The sequence below is a fragment of the Nicotiana tomentosiformis genome, chromosome 8 (genome assembly GCF_000390325.3).
Source record: "Nicotiana tomentosiformis chromosome 8, ASM39032v3, whole genome shotgun sequence".
Classification (NCBI taxonomy): Eukaryota; Viridiplantae; Streptophyta; class Magnoliopsida; order Solanales; family Solanaceae; genus Nicotiana; species Nicotiana tomentosiformis.
Window position 1 is genome coordinate 105,410,090 of NC_090819.1, and position 2,973 is coordinate 105,413,062.

Sequence of the window (2,973 nt, forward strand, 5' to 3'; positions counted from 1 at the left end):
AGAATATGAGGAGAGAGAGGCCAAGAGGTCTCGTGGTATGGGTAATTCCAGCGGTGTTCGTTCTGAAGGACAGCCCTATCACAGCAGGGGTCATCCTTTTAGGCCCGCTCAGATGGCTCGTCCAACTCATCATGGCACATCAGCTAGCCATGATTTATACAGTGCTTGACAAAGTCAGTCTTATCTTAGTGCACTTCTAGCTCAGAGTTCATCACGTGCATCATCAGTTTAGGGTTTATCGTACCAGGTTATTCTGGTAGTTATTCTTGCACTCGATGGCCACCTCAGTACTTGCCGAGATTGTTCGAGAAAGGGTTGTTTCGAGTGTGGAGATTTGGGTCATTTAAAGAGGTATTGTCCTCGCCTTTCGGGAGGTCCAGCTCATCAGAGGAATCAGGTTGCAGCTCCCGCACTAGTTAATTCACCACCCGTCCAGTTAGCATGGGGTGGGGCATAGGCAGCTAGAGGTCTCCCTAGAGGGAGAGGTCAATCAGGTGGCGGTCAGGCTCGATTCTATGCTATTCTTGCCTGGCCAGATGCTATTGCTTCAGATGCAGTGATCACGGGTATTGTCTTAGTGTGCCACAAGGAAGCATCTATATTATTTGACCCTGGTTCCATATATTCGTGTGTTTCATCATATTTTGTTTGTTATCTGGATATGTCCCGTGAGTCCTTAATTTCACGTGTTCGTGTATTTACGACGGTGGGTGATACTATTATTGTTAACCGTGTGTATCAGTCATGTGTTGTAACTATTTGGGGACTGGAGACTAGAGTTGATCTCGTATTGCTTAGTATGGTTGATTTAGATATAATCTTGGGTATGGATTGGTTGTCTCCATGTCATGCTATTCTGGATTGTCATGTTAAGACCGTGAAGTTGGCGATGCCGGGATTGCCGATGGTTAGGTGGAAAGGTTCTCTAAATTATGTTCCCAGTAGGGTAATTATCGTGGTATTTATTGATGATATCCTGGTGTACTCACGTGGCCAGGAGGAACATGCATATCATTTGAGTATTGTATTATAGAGGCTGAGAGAGGAGAAACTTTATGCCACATTCTCTAAGTGTGAGTTCTGGCTTAGTTCGGTTGCATTCTTGGGACACATAGTGTCCAGTGAAGGAATTAAGGTGGATCCGAAGAAGATAGAGGCAGTTTAGAGTTGGCCCAAACTATATTTAGCTACTGAGATGCGGAGTTTTCTCGGCTTGGCCGGTTATTATCGTCGCTTCGTGGAGGGTTTCTCATCTATTGCATCGCCGTTGACCAAATTGACATAGAAGGGTGCTATTTTCAGGTGGTCGGATGAGTGTGAGGATAGCTTTCAAAATCTCAAGACTGCCTTGACCACAGCTCCAGTTCTAGTTTTCCTTTCTGCTTCAGGCTCTTATACAGTGTATTGTGACGCTTCTCGGATTGGTATTGGGTGTATCTTAATGCATGAGGGTAAATTGATTGCATATGCTTCGAGGTAGTTGAATCCACATGAAAAGAACTACCATGTTCATCATGTAGAGTTGGCAACTATTGTTCATGCATTAAAGATTTGGAGGCACTATCTCTACGGTGTGTCTTATGAAGTGTTTACGGATCATCGGAGTCTCCAGCACTTGTTCAAACAAGAAGATCTAAATTTGAGACAGCGGAGATGGTTGGAGATACTAAAGGACTATGATATTACTATTCTGTATCATCCTGGAAAGGCCAATGTGGTGGCCGATGCCTTGAGTAGAAAGGCATTGAGTATGGGTAGCCTTGTATTTATTCCTGTTGGTGAGAGGCCTCATGCAGTTGATGTTCAGACCTTGGTCAACCAGATCGTGAGATTAGATATTTCGGAGCCTAGTCGAGTTCTAGCTTGTGTGGTTTCACGGTCTTTCTTATATGACCGGATCAAAGAGCGCCAGTATGATGATCCTTATTTGCTTGTCCTGAAGGACACAATTCAGCACAGTGATTCCAAAGATGTTTCTATTGGAGATGACGGTATGTTGAGGATGCAGGGTCGTATTTGTGTGCCAAATGTAGTTGGGCTGCGTGAATTGATTCTTGAAGAAGTCCACATTTCGCGGTATTCCATTCATCCGGGTGCCGCTAAGATGTACCAGGATTTGAGGCAACACTATTAGTGGAGAAAAATGAATAAAGATATAGTTGGGTATGTAGCTCGGTGTTTAAATTGTCAACAGGTGAAGTACGAACATCAGACACCGGGCAGATTGCTTTAGAGACTTTAAATTCCGGAATGGAAATGGGAGCATATTACCATGGACTTCGTAGTTGGACTCCCATGGACTTTGAGGAAGTTTGATGCTATTTGGGTGATTGTGGATCGGTTGACTAAGTTCGCGCATTTTATTCTAGTCGGTACTACTTATTCTTCGGAGTAGTTGGCTAAGATTTATATCTGTGAGATTGTTCGCCTACACGGTATGCCAGTGTCCATCATTTTAGATCGGGGTACGCAATTTACATCACAGTTTTGGAGAGCAATAAAGCGAGAATTAGGTACAGAGGTTCAGTTGAGTACAACATTTCACCCTCAGACGGACGGACAGTCCGAGCGCACTATTCAGGTATTGGAAGATATGCTACGCGCTTGTGTTATAGATTTTGGAGGTTCTTAGGATCAGTTTCTGCCACTTGCAGAGTTTGCCTATAATAACAGCTACCAATTGAGCATTCAGATGGCTTCGTATGAGGCTTTATATGGGAGACGGTATCGTTCTCCGGTGGGTTGGTTTGAGCCAGGTGAGTCTAGGATGTTGGGTACTGATTTGGTTCAGGATGCTTTGGAGAAGATTAAATTGATTCAGGATCGACTTCGCACGACACAGTCTAGACAGAAAAGTTATGCGAACAGGAAGGTTCGCGATGTTGCTTACATGGTAGGAGAGAAGGTACTACTCCGAGTTTGACCTATGAAGGGTGTTATGAGATTCGGGAAGAAGGGAAACTTGAGTCCTAG

General features: G+C 44.2%; 1 protein-coding gene across 1 annotated transcript; it reads left to right on the plus strand.

The window, feature by feature from the left end:
* The first annotated feature begins 1,750 nt into the window (after positions 1-1,750).
* Positions 1,751-2,134, plus strand: LOC138897951 (uncharacterized). Its single transcript, XM_070183978.1, has one exon. The coding sequence runs from the start codon at positions 1,751-1,753 to the stop codon at positions 2,132-2,134; it is 384 nt and encodes a 127-aa protein (XP_070040079.1).
* The last annotated feature ends 839 nt before the right edge of the window (positions 2,135-2,973 follow it).

Bases quoted from the DNA above. Each gene is read 5' to 3' on its own strand.
- LOC138897951 (XM_070183978.1), top strand. From the start codon at position 1,751: ATGGGTAGCCTTGTATTTATTCCTGTTGGTGAGAGGCCTCATGCAGTT.